We start from the raw sequence: 25,482 nt of genomic DNA on the forward strand, positions 1-25,482 counted from the left end.
GTTATGGCTCTGTACATGAAAAAATCGTAATAAAATGGCCGCCTGGCAGCCATATTGGATCGTATCAGAAAACAAATCGACATGCATCTGTATGACATATGAAGTAATCCTTGTACCAAGTTTGAATGAAATCGCTCCGGCTCTGAGATATCTGCGTGAACGGACGGACGCACGCACGGCTGACGCACGCACGCACGCACACACGCATGGACATGACCAAACCTATAAGTCCCCCGGACGGTGTCCGTGGGGACTAAAAACAGCAAACAAAATTTCCATCAAGCAGCTATATTGGATCTGATCACAAAACAAATCTACATGCATATGTATGACATAGGGAGTAATCCTTGCACCAAGTTTGAATGAAATCGCTCCAGGCATTGCTGAGATATCTGTGTGAATGGACCGATGCATGGACGGACAGACACATGGATGGAAGCACGGACATACAGACTTGACCAAACCTATAAGTCCCCACAGACGATGTCCATGGGGGATTAATAACATCAAAAGATATCAAGATATCTTAATGATATACATAAAAACTGTTTAGGTACATCTAAGGTACTTGCATACTAATTTTCAAAGCAATCAAAACTGGTTCTTGAGTAAGTAATTTTTGACCATTTTCACATATTTTTTCCAGTTCATTTGCATAATTTGGGCAATACAACTTTATTTGAACAAATTCCCATCTATAGCTCAGGATGAATCCACATACCAAATACCAATCTAAAAAGTGCAGGGCTTTGCGAGTTTTTGATGTTGATGGACATACTTTACACTCATATGACTCATACACCCACAACTTCAGCTTATATGATAACCTCACATAGGTGTACCAAATGTGAGCTAAAAATGCAGATGTTAAGCAGTTCCCCTACTCAGTGAAAGTAAAATACATGGAAGACTTAAAAACTTCATGATTTACATGAGAGATATCTCCAAACAAACTGAAATGCTGGTAATGTTGGTCTTCAATCAAATGTACATGATTGTCATTGTCAGGTCAGGCATAATAAGCTCTGAAAGAGTGAATATATTCACAATTGCAAAGGCATGCATGTGCACAGAAAAACAGCGCCCTCTATAAGAGGCCTTAGATTTCAACCATGCAAGACAATTAAAATTCACTTCTTACCTGTGCCAATGTACAGAATGAGTTCTGAGTCCACTGTAGTGCTGATGATCTGAGTGAACTTGACCCCTGTGTATGATGTCAGGAGAGGTTGTGTCTGAGACGCTATCAATGGTTCCATTTGAGGATGTTTCTTCAATGCATTGAGAACATCATCATCCAAAGAAGTTGTACTATTTACAATACACTGTGAAGACATAAGGAGATGGGTTTTTCCTGACACAGTTATCCTTAAAACCATATTTACTTGACTTATGTGTTGTTAAAGTAAGTTTCAGCGTGAGGCAAGGTTTCAAGAGCCATGGGCTATTTATCAAAGTGTCTGCAGTTTAGTTTAATCAATTATAACATACGGCAAAGGGGAACAAAAGTCTTTGGTTCATTCCATGTTATAATTTCTGATAATTGATTGTTGCCCAAAAAAAACTGCAATCAAAATTTCACAACAATTTGAACAAATCCAGCTAAAATCACCAGTCATCTGGCTTGGGTTACAGAGTTTTTAATTAATAATTAGCAATTTGCAGGATTTTCCATTTCTTTACCTCATTTTCATATTTTTGATTTATCATTTGAACAAATACATATCTCCACCTCTCAGTACACCTGTTCACCAAATACTAAGGTGCAGCGCACATACTTACTTGCCCCAAACTCACCATATAAGCTCTCTTTGGTATAATTTGAATATACCGGTATGACATTTTGATCATTCCTATGAACCTGTATACCAAATATCAAAGCTGTCAGACAAGAGCTTTAGGTGAAAAAAATTGTTGACCAAAAATGACAAAAATTGCCTTAAAAATACAAATTTGTATATTTTTGCACAATTTGAACATATCTGAAATAGCTCATCCCTAGGGACCTATATACAACATATCAAAGCTATCTGACCTACAGTTTTGAAGAAGATTTTTAAATATTTTTATCAAAATTGACAAAAATTGCCTTAAAAAATACAAATACCGGTATACAAAATTTACCACTATTTGAACAAATCTAACTGATGTTAGGGAGTTCAGAAACCAATATGGCGGCCGTACGAATTTAAAGCACACTGTAAAAAATGTCAATTTTCAAAGTCGTTTTTTAGCAACTCTGGTCATTATTGTGCCTTCAATTTACGATATTTCTTTGAAGAACGCAAATTTACACTGAATTCGCGCTAAAAATAGGGCGTACGTGCAATTTTGAAGTCTCACTCCCGGTGGAAAAATCGCCCCATGGCTTGCGGCGCTATACGATTGTATAGCACGGCACCGTCTGGTTGCGGGGTGCCTGATATAAAACGGAAAAGCGGAGGGGTAGCCTATCCACTAAGAGCTTTTAAACCATGCTTAGATGATAGCCAATAAGATAAGCTGTAAGATGATACCTGTTTAATATTGATCAGGCGGCTGTAGCTGTGGGTAAATAGAAGTCAAAGTTTTTGCCGATCGATTTGAGATTCATAGAGTCGATTCCTGTTCATTTTAATTGACGAGCTACCCTTCTGAATTGATTTTCAAAAAATGACATCGGCGAGTGCACCGGTATCACTCGAAAGGTCGGTCGAACATTGCGGCCGATGAATTAGTTCAGTCAGTGTGCGTCGATGTCCTGGCGATCGTTCGCTTTAGCATTGAAAAATTCGTCATCAAAGTGCATAATTATAAGACTTGAGCCGATGATACGTATTTTGATCAGTGTGAAATTTTTAAACGTTTAATTTTTGACTGTGCGATAAGAAATATTAGCGACGCGTACAGAGAAGGTCCGGTACCCGTTTTGTTTACAATTACATGGCATACGGAAAATTTAGCGGCTCGATCATATCGTCATGGTCGCAAGCGAAATCACAGAACAATGTCAGAAACCTTGAAATGTCTGGATTTTTTTACAAGAAAAAGTCATTGACAATGACATAGTCCCCACTTGTAATAGGAGTATTAGTCTTGAGGGGGCAGGGAAATGAGGTCATTAAGAAGTATCACTAAAGTGTATATGTTCAGATCTATGGACACATAGGTCTATGTCATTGTTCCCAATTTGAAACAAGAGGCATGTCTAAGTTATGGTTCTAAATCGGGAAAAAAGATCAAACCTCTAGCTGTATACTGCCAGCCAAGAAATACATATGTGCATAATAAATGAGGTACAAGATGTGACATCTTAAGGTCTATTATCCTATCAAAATTGAAGCGTAAAGAACTTGTGGTTACTGAGTTATGCATATATATGCATATTCAAGGTCATCGGTCATCAAGGTCACGTGACATTTTGAAAAAAAACATTGTATTGCTAATTAATCCATATATGCCAAAATTCAGACCTCTAGCTCTATTGGCTTGCCCACAATTATATATGGGCATAATTAACGAGATAAAGCATGTGTTGTCATAAGGTCTCCCATCCTACTAAATATAAAGGACATAGCACTTGTGGTTACTTATTTATTGACATAATCGTGTATTTTAGGTAAAAGGTTATCGAGGTCACATGACATTTTGTCAAAAAATTTCTATCCTATAGTCTATCCCTATATACAAAAATCATACATTTACCTCTATTGGCTTGCTCAAAATTAGATATGCACATAAATTAATGAGGTACAATATGTGGCATCATAAGGTGTCCCATCATACCATATATGAAGGGTGTAGCACTTGTGGTTACTGAGTTATGGACAAATATGTATATTTTAGGTCAAAGGTCACCAAGGTCACGTGACATTTTGTCAAAAAAATTGTATTGCTAAGTTATCCCTATATACCAAAAATCAGACCTCTAGCTCTATTCGCTCACTCAAAATTAGATATGTGCATAATTAATGAGGTACAATATGTGGCGTCATAAGGTGTCCCATCATACCAAATATGAAGGGTGTAGCACTTGTGGTTACTGAGTTTGGACAAATAATTATATTTGAGGTCAAAGGTCATTGAGGTCACATTAAATTTTTTCAAAATAATTGTATTGCTAAGTTATCCCTATATACCAAAAATCAGACCTCTGGCTCTATTGGCTCGCTCAAACTTAGATATGCGCATAATTAATGAGGTACAATATGTGGCGTCATAAGGTGTCCCATCATACCAAATATGAAGAGTGTAGCACTTGTGGTTACTGAGTTATGCACAAATATGTATATTTGAGGTCAAAGGTCATTGAGATCACTTGACATTTTGTCAAAAAAATTGTATTGCTAAGTTATCCCTACATACCAAAAATCAGACCTCTGGCTCTATTGGTTCGCTCAAAACTTAGATATGCGCATAATTAATGAGGTACAATATGTGGCGTCATAAGTGTCCCATCATACCAAATATGAAGAGTGTAGCACTTGTGGTTACTGAGTTATGCACAAATATGTATATTTGAGGTCAAAGGTCATTGAGATCACTTGACATTTTGTCAAAAAAATTGTATTGCTAAGTTATCCCTACATACCAAAAATCAGACCTCTGGCTCTATTGGCTCGCTCAAAATTAGATATGCACATAATTAATGAGGTACAATATGTGGTGTCATAAGGTGTCCCATCATACCATATATGAAAGGTTTACCACTTGTGGTTACTGAGTTATGGACAAATATGTATATTCGAGGTCAAAGGTCACCGAGGTCACATGACATTTTTTCAAAGTGTCGAGATATCTGCGTGAATGGATGGACTCACGTGGATGGACTCACGGACTGACATGACCCAATCTATGAGCCCCCTGGACTTTATCTGTGGGGACTAAAAACTGTGTCACTGCATCCTTTTTGCAATATGAATACGATGAGAACTAAATTTTTATTTTTCTTGGCCTTATACAGGGAGTCTATGTACTGCCTTATACATGGGAGTCTATGGACTCCTTATACATGGGAGTCTATGGACTGCCTTATACATGGGAGTCTATGGACTTCCTTATACATGGGAGTCTATGGACTGCCTTATACATGGCAGTCTATGGACTGCCTTATACATGGGAGTCTATGGTCTGCCTTATACATGGGAGTCTAAGGAGGTGAAAACTAAAAAGTCCTCTACCACGGCCAAATTTGATCGCATTGTGAAACAAATCGATGTGCATCTGTATGAGGTATGGTATTATCCTTGTATTAAGTTTGAACGAAATCGCTCCAGGCGTCTCTGAGATATCTGCGTGAACGGACGGACGCACGGACGCACGGACATGACCAACCTATAAGTCCCCCCGGACGGTGTCCGTGGGGACTAATAAAGTTTTTTGAAACCATAATCTCTGAAAAGGGTGTTTTTTCCCTTGAAAACCCTTTTTCAAACTCACCGTCGACGATCCCCAAACCCGGAGGTAATGTTATATCTGGTAGTACTACAGTAGTACAGCAGTATGTAAAAAGTGTTCTTTCCCAAAGCTTTTAGTTTTTCAGAGGTTTTTCTTTTCTTTTACGTTAGAAATGTTTTCAAATAATTGGATTATAAAAAGATGTAAAGTCAAAGACAGTTGATTAATTTATTTGACATGCTATTTTTCTTCATATAGACAATGGAAACTACATATAAAATGGTTGACAACATCGACCTTTTATTGTCAGAAGAGACTACTCTTGCAGAATTAAGTTTAGCAGATCCTTTGACAAACGATCTCCTTCTTAATATTCATGAGAGTCTTCAAGCCACAGGTAGAAATATTCAGCAGTCATTGCCAGGGATCATCAGATTATTTGAGCCTACTATCAGCTTGCCATCTAAAATTAGTAACTTGATAAAGAAAGTTAGAAAGAAGATTGATAGTGCTAGGAAGGAAGGGAAATGAAGCTGACGTGATGCAAAGTAGCGTTCCAGTGACATACTCTCAGCCTCGGCTATCCTCTGTTTTCTTAGACAAAGATATCACAGCTGACACTTTGAAAACATGTAGTTTTGTTGAGGGTAAAGATTACACAATCACAAATTTGGAAGTTAAGCATATACTCGAGTTGAGGACTTTTCTAGTAACTCAGCACTTGCCCTGGAATTTTGCTACGAGCTGGTTAGAAGTTTTCATACCAGGAAATGAGTTTAATACAAATGTTCATGCAGTAAGACAGCAGTGGTGGAGACTTCATTACCAATGTATTAAAACAAAGAAAAATGAAGGTGATGTAGAGAGCTACCTTGGTCAGCCGTACAAACTACATGTGAAAAAAGTCAGTAATGAAGGAATACATGTAGCTAGTGAGACGTCATCAAGCAAAAATACCGATGAAGTGGAATATGATAACAGGGATATGGAGAAGTTACTAAGGAACATACAAGCAGTTTAAGCAGATAGTTACAGGGAAGTAAGTCAGGTAACTCAGGCAATGGAAGAAATGTCAAAGGATAAATTAGCTGCAGAAGAGAAGGCTAAAGAAATCAATACTTTAAACATTAAGTATAGACAGAAGATCAGTAATATTACAATGTTGAAAGAAAAGCTTGCATCTTTAACACCCAGAAACTTTAATCAAAGACTGAGGTGACAGATGACAAAATATCAGAGCTGAATAGACAGTGGAAGAGAAAAATGAAGTGATAAGTGAATTAAAAAAGAAAACACATGAACTGAACAAGACATTAGAACATATATTGAAAGAAAAGAAAAGCTTCTGGAAAAGACAGGTCATGGAAATGAAGGAGAATGACACTAGAGTGCAACAGGTGAAAGAGAAAATAAATGAACTTGAAAATGAAAATCAAGAACTGAAGGAACAAATTGACGAGAGAATTGAAAATGAACCAACAATCAAAACATTTGACAATGGCAAATACACTGACAGTATTCGTCAAATATGTTATGATCTGCTGTCTCACAACGTGTCGATAGAAAGCTGCTCAGCTATTGTTAGATCAGTCATTAAAAATCTTGTAAATGTTGACATTGATAGACTACCAAGTAAATCTCTGATATCCATGATGCAAGTTGAGGCACTGGTAGTAGCACAAGCACAGGCAGCATCTCAAATTCTTGAACAGTCACCAAACAATACCTTGCACACAGATGGGACACGCAAGAAATTTGTTGATTATGCCGGACTTCAAGTGACCCTCCCCAATAAAAAGTCTATTTCACTTGGATTCCAGGAATTGCTGAGTGGGAGTGCTGATGACAACATGTCAGCAACCATTGAAACTTTTAAAGAGCTCAGTGATGCATATCAGTGAGGATGATACTGATAGGCTATCTGTGTATGCTGAACTTCTTTTGCACAGTAAGAACATAATGAGTGATCGCCACATAGTAAACAGAAAATGTAAAAGCAAATTAGAACAATTAAGGGGGACTTTACTACCAATTGTTGATAAGAACTGGGACAAATTAAATGAATCAGAGAAACAACAGATGCAAGGAGTAAATAATCTGTTATGCGGTATGCATGTGCTCACTAATAGGCAACAGCAGTTTGTACATGCACTAAAGTGTTTGAATCTGAAAACAAATCTCTCCTGAAAACAGACAACACATCACTTGGAAATGAATCACACTGTTTTGCACTTCTGTACCAGGCTGGCAAGGGATTCACTGATGCCGGGTGTCAAAAGTCTGGGGTATATACAGATTTTTCGCCTTACCCGGATGACATCAGTGAGAAAAAATTTCTTACTACATTTCGACCACAGATTTAATATTGCATTTCATCAGGGAGCAGCAGTGTATTATCACAGAAATCACATCGCAGACTTTCTGAAATCAGGACGTTGTCAGTCATCCAAGCGATTGATCAGTACAGTTGCTGCTGGGTAGATGAGGAACTTGTCATGGCAGAGTGTAGAGCTGTGGGCATACTCGATAAATTAGTCACTGGCCCACTTATGCGTTTGCTGGAGAGAACAGATATCAGCTACTATAACATGAACATTCACTGGTTGGAGTTGAAAACATGTCTAGCTGATAATGCCATTGATGCATCACTACTTGTTAATCAGACAGTTTATTTATCTGACACAACAATCACAAAAGATGAACTGTACTTTGAGCTTTTCCCAACTGAGCACAATATTCCTTTGATGCACTGACTGCAAATGTCTTGCAAAATTTTTGCAAGTCCATGTTACCAGTTGTAGACGTCAACTGGGAAATCAATTGCCAGGTGGGTCAGAAAACCAACCTGACTCTTCAGTAGTAAGCCAGGTTGCAGGTGCACCTCTCACAAATGTCAGATCTGAGAGTGACTTCTCAGATCTGGACCGACAAATCCATAGGGCACCACAAAAATGTAGACTTGCCAAATCAGGTATAATATGCTTTCAGCAGAAATAAAACCACATCTTACCTTAGGCAACTACCACATCAAATCAGGAATAAATACTTAAAAATAGCGTCAAGGACACTGAAGCTCCTCAAGTGTGAGGCCAGTTGAAGTAGTTGGTTGTGGTAAGCAGTAATTGACTTGGAGGCATGGGGTTTGGATACGGGATACACAAGATTTGTGTTAGATACATTTAATTGTACATACGGCATGACTTGGCGCATTAATATAAAAATAAGTTGCATAATTAACACCAATCTATCCTGATGGAGTATGTAGCGGTTTATTATTAGGCGACTAGTAAAGTGAGTAAGTGCCATTTACTGCATTGGAATGCAGAAGAGCTACCGTAATTTCTCTGTCAGCACTCTAGTGAAAATTGCTTCATTGTTTTTTTCAACATTCAAATTTGTAGTATACAAGTGAATTGCATTTCACATTGATCTGCTTGACCAGAAAATTCATCAGCCTTTTGCTTAAGTAGGTTTATATCTTCTTGTGTATATTGGCCAACTCTGAGACGATTAAAGTAATCTGCAAAATGTTTACCATCTTTCTGTCTGCACAGGCGCAATAGAGAAATAAATATGCAAAAAAGATGAAAGGCTACAGTAGTATTTGTGAAATCAAGCCAAAAGGTCATCGAAGTCATGTGACATTTTGTCAAAAAAAATTGTATCCCATAGTTATCCCTAAATACCAAAAAGCAGACCTCTAGCTCTACTTGCTTACCAGAATTAGATATGTGCATAATTAATAAGGTACAGGATATGGCACCATACGGTCTACCATCATACCAAATGTGAAGGGTGTAGCACTTGTGGTTATTGAGTTATGGCCATATATGTATATTTGGGGTCAAAGGTCATCAAGGTCACGTGATATTTTGTCAAAAAAAATTGTATCCCATAGTTATCCCTACATACCAAAAATCAGAACTATAGCTCTATTATTAAGCCCAGAATTAGGTATGTGCATAATTAACACAGGAAGTGGCTGGTCATGTGACATTTTGTCAAAAAACTTTGCTCCCATAGTTTTCTCTATGTACCAAAAACACATTGAAGTTGACAGCCAGTTAGAGTGAAATCCGATCAAGCTGCAAAACTTAATTAGCCAAGGTATTGTGTATCAGCGATTTTTACGACATTAACAGCTGGGCTTGATGTGGTCTTGTTTATATCTTTAATCAGCTACACCTCTCAGTTACACATCACACCAGGGCCACTCCACTGTCCGCCAGACAGAGACACATAAACAAATCACCACACTTTGCAATGTCATGTATCTTTCTTTTTTATTCGTGATGAACAAATGAGCTTGAAAGTTCAGGAAGGTTTTGAAATTTTCACTTGTCCAGTCTCAGTGAATCTACATATTAAACAATTTTGGGAATTCCTGACAATTGGACACAATGATAAGTTATCTGTTGCTTACAATGGTCTAATCATTGCAATCCTAGTTCTTACAAATGAATCGAATCATGAAATACCGTGAGGGAACATTCTCATCACAGTATACCTCAAAAACAGAACGAAAGAGAAAGTACTAGAGCTGTTACAACTTTAAAAATACCTTAAAGCTAAAAATAGAAATAATAGTGAAAAATTTGTCTAAATGGTATAAATGAAATGAGCTACAAGTAATAGAACACATCATAATCATGTTTGCAAGTGTTTCAGTGAAAAGGATGCCTTGTAACAAACTGTCTTTTTTTACGTTTTATTAGAATCGTTATGTTGAAAAGGTTCTTGCAGTGCACCATTGAGTCCAATCAGGAACTCCACGAATACATTTACAAATGTATTTTGAACATGTAAGTTTATATGATGCTGGTCTAGCCGGTCAATTCCCAAAGCTACCTGAACTTTCATTCTCACTGTTCATCACAAATGAAAATGAAAGATACATGACATTGCAAAGTGTGGTGATTTGTTTATGTTTCTCTGTCTGACATTCATGGACGTGGCCCTGGTGTGTTGTGTAACTGAGAGCATGTAGCTGATTAAAGATGTAAACAAGACCACATAAAGCCCTGCTGTGTTAATGTTGTAAAAATTGCTGATACACATCTATTAAAACAACACCTTGGTTAATGAAGTTCTGCAGCTTGATCAAATTTCACTGTAATTGGCCACCACCAGTTTATCACATGACACATGGACACACAGACGGAAATTAATTGGCCAAACCTTGACAGAAGGAAGTAAAAGTTGACGCCAAATCTTGACAGAAGGAAGTTGACGCCAAAACTTGACAGCAGGAAGTAAAAGTTGACGCCGCCATCCTGGTTTTCAATTCTGATAGCTCCTCAGTATATAAAACTGAGGAGCTAAAAATGCAAGAAAATCAGCTCCACAACGTAAAAAAAGAGAACAAGCACATCTGAAAATGAAACGCCTGGAAATACAGAAAATGAGAATGGAAAAGAAACTGAGACAGTTACAGAGGAAAACAGCAGAAGCGACAACAACTTGACCATAGGATAAGAAATAAGTGGGGAGTCTGGACATATGAATTAGAAGTAGATGAAAGTTGAAACAACTGAGTCAAGAACAACAAATTAAAGCACTAAAAGACCAAATTCTCTTTCGTATTGATGTTCTGAAAGGTAAATGATAAGAAATTAAGAAAATGGCAGGAACAAGGAACAAAATTAACAACACTGCAACTAGCTCAGAATTTAAAGACACTCATCCATGCAAGTGGTGACCTTTCCAGTCTTGTAAATGAAATCAATGTAATTTGACAACTCAGACAAATGTGTCAACAAAAACTACACAAAAAGGAGGAACAGAAAAGAGAGAAAGACAAAGTTTACAGAGCAGCAGTTTGGGATAAAGAAACTGTGGAGATGGGCATGTATGTAGCTCTTGCATATGAAAGTGGTTGGTTTCCTGGAGAGATTTGTGAAGTAATGAGTATTCCTGCTTCATGTGTCAGTCAGTCAAGTTTCTGTCAAGAAGTAGTGCTGCTGTAAATTCATTTAAATGGCCAAACAAAGATGATGTGGCAATTATTGACTTGAAGTTTATTTTAAAACAAATCCATGTGGCTCCAAGGGATTCTCTACTGCGTGCTTTGTCAGTAGCAAACATTGCTGATGAAGAAAACTTGTATACAGCATTCCCTGAACAGTACTTTTGACTCTAATGACTCTACTTAAAAAAAATGAAAAGCTATGGTTAGTTTGCAATTTGTGTTGAACCATAAAAAAACCAATACTTGCATATTGACTATAGTTTCAGGTAAGATATTGTAGGAGTTTTCATTGTCATAATTATCGTGTAGTTATCACTACTTTGTAGTACATCGTAAACTTTGTAAATACAGTACTAGTGTTGACTGTAGGAATTTGCCGTTACTTCGTGATCACAAAATTTTATCTTCCTTGCCGCCATTAATAAGTGATCAGCTTTAATAGGTCTTGTCCTTGATAAAATTGTATACAATGTACGTTCATCTCTGCCTTTAGATAGATAATTTCACTCCTGAAGCCTACACATTTTCAATGACAAAACTTGAATACTAGCAATCTGAACACGCTTGAGCCATTGACATGCAAAAGTGAGTACCATGGGCACACATGCACACTTGCATATGCATCCAGCTATGTACAGTCAATGAAATATTTTTTCTGAGCAATTTCACAACAGGAAACACATCATTAGTTAGAGTAAATGACTTGTCTCTTAGATATGTACATACATGTAAATGTAAGGGTTTAAGTGCGACATATTCAAAGGATACCATGTAAAATACGGCTAGTTTTCAATCGGATTCGAACCCACAACATACGGCATCAGTCGCCTAGCTGAGAGGCCACAGAGAGAACCGCTCGGCTAAATCTCCACTCCCAAAAAAGAGTGGTTCAATAGCCGGCTAAGTTGTTACATTTTTCTGACTGAGACCGCTCAACACGTTGTAGAGTTCGTGAAGCACTCACGCACGCATGCTCACTATCATACATCGCACATACACACTTTATGGAAGCGAAGAAACGAATTTCATCGCTTTAACTGGGCGAACGATAACCTCGGGGACAATTCTGTCCACCAGCAGAGTTACCAACCCAGGGTAGAAAATACGGCTAGTTTTCAATCGGATTCAAACCCACAACATATGGCATCAGTCGCCTAGCTGAGAGGCCACAGAGAGAACCGCTCGGCTAAATCTCCACTCCCAAAAAAGAGTGGTTCAATAAACTTTGTGTATTACTGTGATCTAAATGTTGCCGAAATTCAACCCACCACGAGCCTAAATTGTGAAAAATTGACCTTTTTCCTGATTTTTATGCACTGTAATAAAAATATGAATGAAAAAAAGCAGTATCTAACTATTTCAGTTGTTTAAACATAAAAAATACAATTAAAAAATACCGCAATTATACGGTGTCGCTCAAATTTGATCAGCATTGGTATATACCAGTATGGGTTACCAATGATCAACAATAAATGTTGTTTCTATCTGTTCAGTGGGGGAAAATTCTATGTTGATGTTATGACAATGATTTCTGCAAAGTACAACCACAAAACAACAAGAAATATTTAAACCAGAAAAACAGAATGACAAAAGTAATTAAGGTCTGAAACTTTAGGTACTGGAGGTCAACTTTAGCAATATGCATAGCAGAAACAAGCCCCTCTTAGTTTGAGTATAGACGGTCTTCGCCCCCTCTACTGTCTATGGTTTCATCAGGTCTGTTAATATGTAACAGTTCATAAACAATGACAGGAAATGATTCAAGATCAGTGGAGTTGGCCTAATTCTTACTGGCCTGCACATTTGCAGGATTTCACTTTTTCTTAACTCATTTGCACATTTTTGACACTGATGTGTTCATTTGAACAAATTCACATCTCACCCCTACATCTACCTTTACACCAAATACTGAGACGGTAGCTTTGGCGGTATGGGAGCCTTTGTGTGTGACGGACATACATCCGCACATACCAACAAATATACAGCATGCAAATCAGATGCAAATGAACTGATTTAGCTTATACAATAACCTCACATTCGTATACCAAATGTGAGCTAAAAAAACAAATTTCTCCAAGATCCTATGTATAATTTTTGAACTATGGCTCTCTGAATGTAGTCGAAATTCACCCCATGAGCCGAAATTGTGAAAAATTGACATTTTTCTGGTTTTTTGTGCTCTCTAATAAAAATATGTATGAAAAAAAAGAGAATTTATCAATTTCTACTGTTTAAACATAAAACAATACAATAAAAACATTAAATTTCACCAAGATGCTAGGATAGTTTTTCAATTATGGTTCTCTGAATGTCGCCAAAATTCAAAGTTTCTTCACTTGTCGTGAATTGGACAAATTGACATTTTCTGTATTTTAAGAGCTTCTATAAAAAAAAAGTAGCCACTCATTTCATTAACTAGTCATCACTTTTGATTTAACACATAAAGCAAGAAAAATGACCAACTTTTACCAAGCTACATTGCATACCGGTACTTTTCAAATTACAGTTCTCCAAATATGGAAGATATTCAATATTCAGTCGTGCCCCGCGCGCGGAAAAATTCTAAGTCAAAGAAATATTTTCCAACTTTCTCTATCTATTCCACATGCAAAAAAAGCTTCATTTTTGACTGATCTCTTCTAATTTACTTATAAGTAGGTAGTTATGAGTTTGTTAATATTTTACACCTAGTTATTTTGGTTTGAGGGGTAATTTCACATCTAAAAGAGTCACTTTTGTGTTATTAGCACAATTTATCGTCCTTTTTCCCGGAAATGTTGGTTTTTTCAGACCTTGCCACTACTGTAACTCAAAAAGTACTTGACGGATTTTCAAAATTTTTTCTTGTTTTGCTTCATTCACCTTGCTTAATAGCAAGATTATGGGATCAAAAACTGGTAATTAATGGATTCAAATTTTCACTAAACTCCCTACTGATGTCACCTTAAGTAAACTGTATATCAAATTTTTAAAAAATGGACATGCAGTTTCAGAGATTTCTTGACCAAAAACAGCAAAATGCCCAAAAATATAAATATGCAAATTTCACCATGATTTGAACAAACCTAACTAAAGCACCCCAAAGCAATCCAACTTGCAATATCAGAGGAGAAGGCAATTGTTGACTGACAACGGATGGGCGTCAGACAGAGGACAATTGAAAATCAGCCTGTTTGATAAGCTCCATGCCACTGATAGCGGAGCTAAAAAGTCCAATTTTTCAAATCAACAACTGTTGAATCTGCTAGCACTGATGACAAAACACCAAGCATTTCTTGGATTAGTTTATCACTGCAAATAATATCATACTTCTGCTGATGGCAAGACTTTCTTTCACGAACAAACCAATTTGCATGAACAAATCTGGAGTGGTTTCAAAGTTCATGGTGTGTGGAATTTGCCAATTAGGTAGACAACAAGACTACGTCATTTTTCACATCCAGTTGCAATACTCCAGCAATATTCACACTGCTGATCAAGTCAATTGACGGCTAAGTACGCATCTCAAGGCACTGCTGCCTGTCCATGTTCTTTAATATTATGACTCACTACAGGGTGTCTTGTTCCATGTATCCTATAGTCATGATACAAAGACTTATATGGACCTTCTGACAGAGTTACAAGAATATCCCTTCGTTCAATTGAGAAAACAACCATGATTCGTGACACGTTAGCCACTCAAAGTGAAAATTTAGATGTTTGATGGCAGCGAGGTTGTGACTTTGGTTTTTCATCATCATCTAAGTGGACTTTCTTGTTGATCAGATCGACGTTTTCTAGCTCAGACATCTTGCTTTTAGATGACGTGATGAAATTCAGTACTGGAATGGTGGTTTTACATACCGTAGATGATAGTTGAAATAGTTCTGTCTGAAATACTAGCACCGACAGATACTCTCTCTTGTTCAATGACAGTATGGAGAATGACCGCTAGCTCTGACATGCTGTTAGTAGATCTTGACCGACTTTTGATTTACAAGCCATGATTATGATATATAAAGTAATTTGATACTTTCTTTGTATCCACTTTTTTGTCAATAGTAGTGGTGACACCTCATCAAAAGCCTTTCCAAGCATCCCCTAGCCCTCGATCATAATCAAAGCTACACTGCCCATTACTGCCTATGTAAATTAAATCATGTAGATGATAAACTTTCTATCAGATTTCCTTTGTTTACATGCAAGCTTTTATGCCCCTCTGTGACGACTTTCATCTCCTATGTGTTGGTTTCCAACCTCAAAGAAAATTTACTGTGCTTAAATTTTGCCAGTCTGAGCAGTTTTGTCCCAGCTGCCAATCTGGGTGCTGGTGGTTTTTGGCTGGTGCTGGCATGAACCCTAATTCAACCTGCATCCATGTCCTATTTTAACGTTATTTTTTACCATTTATATAAAATGACGAACTTAATGACATGTTTATATCAAGGGTCAGCTAATTGTCGACATTTACAACGTTACATTTCAGCTAAACATGCCATTCTTAAAAGGTTAAAATATTGCAGCTGACTCGCAGCGTGTTTGCAAGGTTATATCTGATTGGTCGATTGTCACTATTCACAGTCACTTAGGGAGTCTTTTGTATTGTTTTCATTATATTGGTAAGATTCAGCCACCCAATTGGATAACAGCTTCGAAATCGCTGCGAGTCCGCCAAAATATTGTCATGTTGTTGTAATTTAGTATACGGTGTTTCATTCATGCTGTATTGTAATGATGTGCTGTTTCCTTCATGCTGTATCAATGAATATTCAAACTTTATAGATGTCTCTATCAATATCTTACAAGGGCCAGCTGATCACAATCTTACTATATTGTCTTTTTCACAGCTGGATTATTGGCTTTAATTTTGTACATGTGTAAACAAGCCTCACCTATTTCATATGATAACTTGACTAATAATGATTCTAAAGTACCAACATACCTCTCCTGGTCTTCGTGAAAAAACTTGGTTCAACCTTGCTCCATACATGATTAACAGATTGCTGATGCCAATATTTATTGCTATCGAACACATCTGGCATGGCATCCACAGAATACGAACACAGTGCTGACATGCTTTCACCATTTCTGCAAAATATCCACTTACAATTCTTAATTCAAGTACAACACAGTAATTGCTGACACCCAATTTAAGCCATTCACTCTATACCTTGGTGTCCAGCAACACCATTAATAGCCCCCCTTGTAATTGGGAATTTGTCACTGGAAGTGACTAAACTGAAGTTGATATGATGCGTGTGAAAAAGAAATGAAGGTACCAAAGCCCTGTCTGTGACTGATGCTGATATTGGACTGTATTATAAACAAGTGGGCATCAGTAATAGAATGAATGGCATAGGGTTACCGGTTTGTCCTTTTACAAAAATGGACAGAAATAGGTATATTATACCCTGGCTCTTGAAATGTCAAAATTCAACAAATCTGCAAGAAACTGGTATGTATCAGTAATTGCTCTTGACATAAAAAAGTCAGAACGCCAGATGTGAACCAAAAAAGCCTCAATCTTCAATACAGAAGAGACTTACTGTAGCTATATTGATACTGTTAAATGCCTTTCTTGACTGTCAAAACTTGTATGATCAACACGTGCAGCACATGTTATCAGATTTAATGCAGTCATTGTGGATATACCGGTAAATTGCCAATTACAAACATTGTTTCCCTGTTTAGAGGTTCAACTTTACTACAAAAAACTGTGCACTTGTTCCGTACCATGGTGGTGAAAACGTAAAGCCAATCTGGGCTGCCACCCTAATTAAAAATAGCGTCAATGACACTGTAGCTCCCATCCTGGACTATTTAGTGTTTGTTCTCTGGTCAGATATTTGAACATGTGTGAAAGGGATAAAGTGCATGAAGTGAAAATACTTAAATGTAATGTACTGGAGACAGTGAAATATGTTTAATGTATTTATTCAGAACATAAAACGGAAAAAATACAGAATTAGAAATATCGAATACTGTGATACAACCATTAACTAAACAAGTCATTGACAATGACAGTCCCCACTTGTAATAGGAGTATTAGTCTTGATGGGGCAGGGAAATGTGGTCATTAAGAAGTATCACTGGAGTGTATATGTTGAGATCTATGGGCAAATAGGTCTATGTCGTTGTTCCCAATTTGAAACACATGAGGCATGTCTAAGTTATGGTTCTAAATCGGGAAAAAAGATCAGACCTCTAGCAGTATTGGACAGCCAAGAAATACATATGCGCATAATAAATGAGGTACAAGATGTGACATCTTAAGGTCTAATATCCTATCAAAATTGGAGGGTATAGAACTTGTGGTTATTGAGATATGCATATATATGTATAATCAAGGTCAAAGGTCATTGAGGTTACATGACATTTTGAAAAAAAAATTATATTGCTAATTAATCCCTATATGCCAAAAAATCAGACTCTAGCTCTATTCACTTGCCCAGAATTAGATGCTCTAGCTTATCATTGCCAGAATTAGATGTGTGCAAAATTAATGAGGTAAAGCGTGTGTGTCATAAGGTCTCCCATCCTACTAAATACAAAAGACATAGCACTTGTGGTTACTTATTTATTGACATAAACATATATTTAGGTAAAAGGTCATCAAGGTCACATGACATTTAGTCAAAAAAATTCTCTCCTATAGTTATCCCTTTATACCAAAAATCAGACATCCAGCTCTATTGGCTTGCTCAGAATGAGATATGTGCATAGTAATGAGCTACAATATGTGGCATCATAAGGTGTCCAATCATACCAGATATGAAGGGTGTAGCACTTGTGGTTACTGAGTTATGGACAAATATGTATATTTGAGGTCAAAGGTCACCGAGGTCACATTACATTTGTCAAAAAAAATTCTCTCCTGTAGTTATCCCTTTATATCAAAAATCAGACCTCTGGCTCTATTGGCTTGCTCAAAATTAGATATGCACATAATTAATGAGGTACAATATGTGGCATCATAAGGTGTCCCATCATACCATACATGAAGGGTGTAGCACCTGTGGTTACTGAGTTATGGACAAATATGTATATTTGAGGTCAAAGGTCACCGAAGTCATGTCACATTTTGTCAAAAAAATTGTATAGCTAGGTTATCCCTATATACCAAATAAAGTTATCAAAACAAACCACCAATTGTATGAAACATGGGCCTAAATACAGACAGACTGACATTCACAGGCTGGCACAGAGTGATGACATTGACCCCAAGTGTGCCTTGGCCCATGGAGAGTGATAAAGATATAACAAAAGCTGAATGTAATGATAAAATAGTTAAGTATAGGCCTACAGACACTGAGGGTGAATATGTTACAGCAATTTGATTAGTTTCTTTTCGTTTTCTAATTCTGTGATAATTTTTAAGACAATCAAACTGCAAGGCAGTTTAATATGTATTGACATACATGTTATCTTTACAAGCACACAGCAAACTGTTCTTGATTTTCATTTACAATATTTGACATAGACTGAAATACATAACATGCAACCAATATTTACATTTTGCCCATGCACCAGATACATGGAGAGATTTCAACATGCAATCATTAACTCAGAAACCCTATAGGGAAAAGTAAACATTGTTTTCTTCCAGAACAGCTGGTACATCCACATCTGGAGCAACTTAAACAAACTTAAAGGGAAACCTAAGTCCAGCGACTTTGACCGTTTATCCCTTCCAAAATCACCCTTGAGTAAAATGCAGCTCAAATTTGCAACATAATTGCACGCGCTGACGACTACGGCGCGACGAAAAAGAGAAATTGAAGTAGACGACATTTATGGAAATGAGCCCGGAATTCCATGGGCGCGAAAGGGCTCATGGGAGGAGCGTGCGTGACGTCATCGGCGATACAGACGATTGTAGCTTGCAGCTGGAGGAGTACTGTGTACAGTTCAGCGCGTTCGTAAGACGACTAATGGAGAGTTCGGACAGCGATATTTCTGACATCGAGTATTACTTTTCCCTGACTGAAATCAAACCATACTAATTTTAACCAAGATCTGTAATAATTGGAAAGCATCTCAAAACATCGTTCATATCTTGGTTCTTGCGGTTTTTTGTATGATTCCGTGGAGGGAGTCACTGTGCTTGTACAGACCCTGAACTGGATTGAGTGACCCTGGCGTACCTTCAACGCTACGTTTCTAAAACAGAGTTTTCTGTATAAGTCGCTTAAAATTAATTTTTGGTTCGTTAATGATACGGAATGATTGACTGATTGTATGTGTTTATACCGTGTAAGTCGAGCTTGGCCAGATTGCGAAATCTCCGATGTGTGTCGGAAAATATTTATTCGCGATTTGACAAATCCATTATTTCGAAGCTGGTGTTGAACTTAGGAAGTCGGGCTTACTCAGATCTACAAAGTGATGAAATCGCCGATATAATGGACATTTGCCCGCTATTTAAAAAAATAGTATCGTCTTAAAGCTTGTTGTAAGGAGTGTATTTCATACAAGATCAGCCCAAACTCCAGACGATTTCCGATATGTCTTCTATTCAAGTCCCGATCGCCAAGTAAAAATGTTTACATGTAAAGAATGTAATTTGTGCAAGGGCCTCCCGAGTCCCTATGATATCCGATCGGCCCTCTCGACGAAGTCCCGTGTGGACATTTAATGGAAAAAAATGCTTTACATGTAAAAAAAATGTATTTCGGGCATTAATAAATCTAATAATGTAAAACATACAGTATTCTTGACTACCGGCCATGGATGCTATTTTTGAATTAAGAGTCTGACAGAGGTAGTCGGGTTAGGTGGTGAAATCTCCGATTTACCCACAATTTAACAAACTTAAGTATCGTCCAGTATTAGAGTTAAAGTCTTAAATCGCCGATATTTATCGGATAAATATCTATGATTTCGTAGACCCGGCGTGCCGACACAACATCTAGGATCGTTTGGTATCGATTTTAGCCTAGGAGTCCCGGCGCAATTGATATTTATCGGGTAAATATAATATCGGCGATTTCTCAGACCCGGCGTGCCGAGACACAGTAGGTAAGAAGTCATTCCAGTGTCTTGTAATATCAATATTACCAGGTGTAGTCGCGAAATTGCCTGTATTTATTGGTTATATATCGGAGATTTGGCAGACCCAGGATGTCAAGATAAGAGACGCTTTGTGTAGTTTCGTCTTCGAATTTTAGAATCCCAAAATCGTCAATATTAACAAACCGGCGATAGTAGGCTAACTCAGCATGTCAAGATACGAACCGCATTGTGTATTATCGCCTTGTATCGGTATCAGAGTCCTGAAATCCCTTATAAAACAATCATCATGAAAGAATTAGAACATAGCGTTGTATCTTTTACAGATTTTACATGTAAAACTCGCCCGACCTTCTTTAGCCACTGACTGTCTTTGAAAAAGCTGTTCTGTGGGAAGACGGTAAAAGTTGACTCCGTTTGTTCTTCCTTGAGTGATTTTTGCACTCAACTGAACAACAGTTAATTACAACCCTTTTCAGAATTAGAGCGCGAAGCCACTGCAGTGAACTGCAATAAAACTGCTTACACTAATTAGTTTCAGCTGTAGCCGTGGCCACTTTGGTGTTGAACAAGGCTACTTGATAAAGACCGAAAAGTCTGCTTGTACAAAGGCAAAACTAGCTTTGTCTGAGGCTCGAGTTGTAAATGAGAGTTTACGATTGGCACCCTGTGTTCAAGATTAAGATACAATGTAACATTACCATGCACTGGTCCATGTACAAATCTTTTTTATTTCAACTTCCCCAGACAAACTGTCTGCATGGGTTACATACAATGTTGTCGACTTTGCCGGCTGGCTACAGCTGAAACTAATTAGTGTGAGCAGTTTTATTGCAATTCACTGCAGTGGCTTCGCGCTCTAATTCTGAAAAGGGTTGTATTTTTTTACTGAGCATTAAAGAGTCGTAACGTGCAGAACTGCACTCCTGCAGTCATAGACTCCAATGCTTTGATAGGCTGCCACACACGTACGTGTATCGCCGATGACGTCACGCACGCTCCTCCCATGAGCCCTTTCGCGCCCATGGGATTCCGAGCTCATTTCCATATATGTCGTCTACTTCAATTTCTCTTTTCGTCGCTCCGTAGTCGTCGGCGCGTGCAATTATGTTGCAAATTTGAGCTTCATTTTACTCAAGGGTGATTTTGGAAGGGATAAACGGTCAAAGTCGCTGGACTTAGGTTTCCCTTTAACCAATTACACAAGGATGATGACACAAGAGATAAAGTTAAACTGTGGTGAACTTAACTATTCCTTTCAAATCCTTACCTAACTTGATTGACATCTTAAACTAAAATACACTGCATGTTTAATGGCACACAAAAATACATCAGGGTGTACCATTTGATAAAAGGGGGTTGTCTGGAAGATTGATGAGGAACATCTTTTTTATCTGATACACTGTACATTCTTTTTTCCCCACTATCTCACCTTTTCTTTTTGACAAACCTTTTGTGGCTGATTTTTTTATTGACATTTGTTTGGATTTTTTTCAAAATCTGCCAGGACCCCCCCCCCCCCCTCCATCACTCTTTAACATTGAAAAAAAACTTTGAATATATTTGTTGGAAACCAAACCTGCTGAAATCACCTCAGCTATGTTTTCTCATTATTTTTTACCGCATTTCAACACCAAATACAGTTTACCATTTCAAATGCTTACTGAATCACAACATTATCTTAAACATAGGGCCAATGTCCCTGAAGCTACTATAGACATGGATACAAAATTAAGTATTTCCTGACTGTATGAAATCATCTCACTAAGGTCATCCTGGGGACCTGTTAACCAAATATTAAAGCTGTCTGACCAGCGGTTTTGAAAAAAAACAAGCGACCCAATAGTCGACAGAGCTCTGCTGTGTTATGTAGAGAGCAACTTTTTGTGACATATGTATTGATGAAGATGGTTGAGATCTTTGATAGCTCATTTCAGGATGGCCTGACCTAAAATGGCAAAATTAGCTGCAAAAATACAAAATTGATGATTTCATCATAATTATGTATAAAAATGTATACCAAATATCAAAGCTATCACATGAGTAACTTTTGAGAAACAAATATTTTGACCAAAAACGGCAAAAATGACCCAAAAATACAAAAATTGAAGATTTCATCAAATTTCACTATATCACACTTGGAGAACCCCCAGGAACCTGTATACCAAATATCAAAGGCATCAGACAAGTAGTTTTTGAGAAACACATTTTTGGACCAAAAATGTCAAAAATTGCACAAAAAATACAAAATTGCAGATTTCATCATATATTCTATATATCATATTTAGTTTATCTGTAGGAACCTGTATACCAAATATCAAAGCTGTCAGACGAGCGGTTTTGATGAAATAAATTTTTGACCAAAAATGACAAAAAAATTCCTTAAAAATACAGATTTGCATATTTCATCACAATTTGAACAAATCCAAATTGGGTTATCCCTAGGGACCTGTATACCAAATATCAAAGCTGTCAGACAAGCGGTTTTGATGAAATAAATTTTTGACCAAAATGACAAAAAAATTCCTTAAAAATACAGATTTCATATTTCATCACAATTTGAACAAATCCAAGTTGGGTTATCCATAGGGACCTGTATACCAAATATCAAAGCTGTCTGACCAGCGGTTATGAAGAAGGAGATTTTTACCAAAAACGCCTTTTTGGCACTAATTTGTATATTTTGAACAATATCAAAAAATCAAAAAAAGCACAATTATTTCAGGTCAGCCCAAAGTACTTACATGCTAATTTTTCATGTAATCTGCTCAGTGGTTATTGAGATTTTCAATTTTGACTGTTTTCACATTTTTTCACTTAATTTGCATATTTTTGGCAATGACAACTTCATTTGAACAAAATCTCATCTACAGCCCATCATCCATGTACACACCAAATATCAGGATGAAATGTGCAGCGGTTTTGGAGTTTTTGATGTTGACGGACAGACATACAGACATACAGACATACAGACATACAGACATACAGACATACATACATACAGACATTTCCCTAGCCTATAAGAATAGCTTCCATTGCCATATATACATATGGCTATGGGAGCTAAAAAAAGAAGTAAATAAATAAATAAATAATTACTTGACAGGATGTCATTAAACGTTTTACACTACTGGAAAATCAACATCTGTACCATGTTTCATAAAATTTGATGCAGTATTTCTGGACATTACACTAATTAGGAAAATTCATGAAGGCAGAATGCGCCTCGGGGACAGATATTCAGACTCTCAAACTTACACAATTCTTTTCCGATATACCACTTGTGGGGGTTTATTTTAAAGCTCTTGATGACAGAAAACTTTTCACTGGCTTAATTTTACAAAATTCAAAAAGTTTTAATTTTCTATATACAGTTAACACAGGGATGGTGGCCATTTTGAATTTTAAATAACGGTAAATCTTGGGTTGTTTCTTTCTCTATGGTAGTACCAAAATGTGCACAGTGACCCCTGATTTCTATTCTTGATTTTGAGTGAGAATGGTTGAAAGATTCCTTAAGGAAAGTTTGAGCAAAAGTTCAGTCTTTCACTTTTGAGGCGCATTATATGCAAATTAGAAATTAATTACTACACTGACAAACATTTTCATGCACAGTAAAAGAACCACTAGCTCGACACCTATACCAAATTTCAACTAATTTAATGAAGCATTCCTTGATCTATCAATAATTATGAAAAATCATTAAATATGTAAATCAGCAATCAATTGACTGGTACAGCTAAATGTCTTTGCCTGCTACCACAGGACTTTGAGATCAATATCTGTATCAAGTTTCATCAAATTAGCTGCAGTATTAAAGACATATGACACTTTTTATCAAAATATATCAATTATGCAAATTAACAATTAATTGACATGTTACTGCTTAATTTCTTCACTTAGTATTAGACAACTTTAAGATTTAACATCAGTAACATGTTTCCTAAAATTTGGTGCAGTATTTCTGGATATAGCACACTACTTGGAAAGTCATTAAATATGCAAATTATCAATAATGATGAAACATTTAATTGACTGAATGCCTGTATCCACTCATTTTAGCTCATGTGTTCACACACATGAGCTAATGTCATAGCAATGTCTGTCTGTCCGTATGTGTGTGTGTATGTGTGCATGTGTGTGTGTGTGTGTCGGTCGGTCTGTCTGTCTGTCTGTCTGTCTGTTTCTGTCTGTCTGTCTGTTTACACGATAACTCAAAAACGCCTGAGCGGATTCAAGTCACATTTAATAGATAGGTACTGTATGCCAATTGCAAGAACTGATTGGATTTTTGTTGTGTGTGACGTGCATATTAATGTAGTTATGCAATATCTTTTTTTTCATATAATGCCTTCCATATGGAGTAGGCCATGGCTAGAGGGGATCTACATGCACCCATCCCCCCCCCAGGATAACAAACCTGTATTTTTCAGAAGCCTTGGGATCCCTAGAATACGAAATGGAATTTTAACAGAAAAAATATAGGGACGCAATAGCTGTTATGGTCATGTTTTGAAGGGTACCGAAAATCACAATTTTCCAACCCAAATGCATTTTCGTCAAATCTGTCTTCTTGTAAGTCATGTGCTGAGCTTATTTTTTAACATAACCTCACTTGTTTGGTATCATTAGAAAGGGAATTTATTCCTCTTTAAGATGACATATTGTACTATGCAATATCTTCTACAGTTTTTGTGAAAATTGACCAAAACTTACCCCATACCCCAAAATTTAACATTGCAAATTACAGTAAATCTCAAATTCTACCAATTTTTTAGCTAGGCATAATAAAAAATGCAATGCTTTGTATTAAATCTGTTTTATTTGATACAGGAACATGTAAGAAATATCAAATAGACTTTTAACAGAAAAAATATTGGGATTCTACAGCTGTAACAGTCATATTTTGAAGGGTACCGCAAAATCACAGTGTTGCAGATTTGCATGCATTTTTGTTAAATCTGTCTTCCTATAAGTCATCTGCTGAGCTTGTTTTTGAATATAACCTCACTTGTTAGGTATCATTAGAAAGATAATTTACTTATCTTTCAAATGACATATTGTAACATGTAATATCTTGTATAGTTTTCATGATATATGACCAAAAGTTACCCCATACCCCAAAGTTTACATTGAAAATTGAAGTCATA

The 25,482-nt window shown here is 36.9% G+C and overlaps 1 protein-coding gene across 2 annotated transcripts in view; it reads right to left on the reverse strand.

Moving 5' to 3' along the window:
• LOC139121062 (uncharacterized) overlaps positions 1-25,482 on the reverse strand; it is a 220,362-nt gene that overhangs the window by 55,247 nt on the left and 139,633 nt on the right. For both annotated transcript variants that reach the window (XR_011549215.1, XM_070685681.1), the window contains 2 exons: positions 16,266-16,411; positions 1,142-1,325 (listed from right to left, as the gene is read on the reverse strand). Coding sequence is in view for 1 of the 2 variants with exons in the window: in XM_070685681.1 (XP_070541782.1) it covers positions 1,142-1,325; positions 16,266-16,411 (330 nt within the window). In the remaining variant the exon portion in view is untranslated. The remainder of the gene's footprint in view (positions 1-1,141; positions 1,326-16,265; positions 16,412-25,482) is intronic.

The sequence above is a fragment of the Ptychodera flava genome, chromosome 21, assembly GCF_041260155.1.
Source record: "Ptychodera flava strain L36383 chromosome 21, AS_Pfla_20210202, whole genome shotgun sequence".
NCBI lineage: Eukaryota > Metazoa > Hemichordata > Enteropneusta > Ptychoderidae > Ptychodera > Ptychodera flava.